This window comes from Mrakia frigida (genome assembly GCF_051309035.1).
Source record: "Mrakia frigida strain ATCC 22029 unplaced genomic scaffold BDY24scaffold_102, whole genome shotgun sequence".
NCBI lineage: Eukaryota > Fungi > Basidiomycota > Tremellomycetes > Cystofilobasidiales > Mrakiaceae > Mrakia > Mrakia frigida.
Genome location: NW_027481179.1, coordinates 1 through 1,344, shown reverse-complemented (window position 1 = coordinate 1,344; position 1,344 = coordinate 1). Strand labels below are relative to the sequence as shown.

The 1,344-nt window shown below is 52.8% G+C and overlaps 1 protein-coding gene across 1 annotated transcript; it reads right to left on the bottom strand.

The window, feature by feature from the left end:
- Positions 1–230: 230 nt before the first annotated feature.
- Positions 231–1,344, bottom strand: BDY24DRAFT_405498 (coiled-coil-helix-coiled-coil-helix domain-containing protein; the record flags this gene model as incomplete). The annotated part of the gene is made up of 5 exons (XM_076642654.1): positions 231–326; positions 675–734; positions 856–928; positions 1,082–1,169; positions 1,251–1,344. Coding segments are annotated over 5 exons (405 nt in total), but the record flags the coding sequence as incomplete, so codon positions are not given.

Below are 1,344 nucleotides of genomic sequence, written 5' to 3'. Positions count from 1 at the left end.
CTTCTTTCCCAGCGATCTAGCTCCACTACTTGAGAGTAGAAAATGGAGAAAAGAGAAAATCGTAAAACATATCTGTAACCAAAAAACAAACCAAGCCAAAACCAAGCAAAAAAAAAGGAAGAACGAGCGATGAAAGAAGACAACGTTGAAACCAGCCGGCAGTATAAACACTCCCTCCTCTCCTCTCCCCTCTCTCCCACCCCTCCCAATCCCACCCGCCCCCACCTCGATCTACTCTACTCCTCGTAGGACTTGTGGTAAAGATCCTTATCGTCCCTGAGATGAACCGGCACGCCCTGAGCGCCAGGGAGGACTTTCTTGAGGCCCTGGAGAACGCACAAAGAGAAAAGGAGGAGGAGGAGGGATCAGTTTGGACGGTTGAGGGAGGAAGAAGAGGAGTGGGAAGGAGGGTGGGTGTGTGAGCGAGAGAAGACGGTGTGGAAGGGAGAGGAGGGAGTGAGATGGGAGGGAGGGAGGAGACGCGTCGGCGGATCGAATTCGACACGAATGCGTTCGTCTCGTTTTGACGAAGATGGGATGGGATAAGCCCCCCAGCATCTCCTCTTCTACTCCTCTTAAACCTCCCTTAGTCTCGGAGCTACTCCCCAAAGCGATCCCTCCAGCACCATCCTCCAAAAAGCAACGAAAAAGCAGAACGACCGAGTTCAACTCACCAGCTTCTCCTCCGCACAAGCGTTCATCCTCTTCTCTGCGTTTCGACATTTCTCGAACATCTGCTCCCAACCCATCGCAACGCGCAACCAAGCAGCCCAGAATCAGCAACTGAACGAGCTCGAGAGAAACGAGAAGGAGAGAAACGAAACGAGGAAGGCTCGTCGACGAAACGAAACGAACCTGATTCCTTCGATCCAAACACTGCCAGTGAGCAGCAAAGACCTGACCGCAGTTGTCTCGCATTTGATTGATGCTATGAGCGCATTACCCACGAACCAACGAGCAGAAAGACAGACAGACAGACAGAGAGAAGGGAGGGAAGAGGTCAGCTTCGTTGTGTCGACCCCGCCTTCCTCCGCCTCTCCCTCCTCCCTCCCTTTCTCCTTGCTTTCATTCTTTCACTCACAAATCCGTCCCACACCTCGTCACCCTCCTTCCCTCCTGCAGACAATGAGCAGGATCTTGAGATTCTCCTCGGCAGAGCATGAAGTCCTCTGCCAGAATGAACGATTGAAGGAAGGGAGGTGAGCTCTGGAGAGATGGGAACGAACGAACGAAGGGAAGCTCAAACTGACCCGTATAATCCTTACAATACGTTCCCATCAAGAAACTCGCGCTCTTCAACGGAGCGGACGTGATCCCGAGCTCAGCGACGTGAGGGACGTGTTT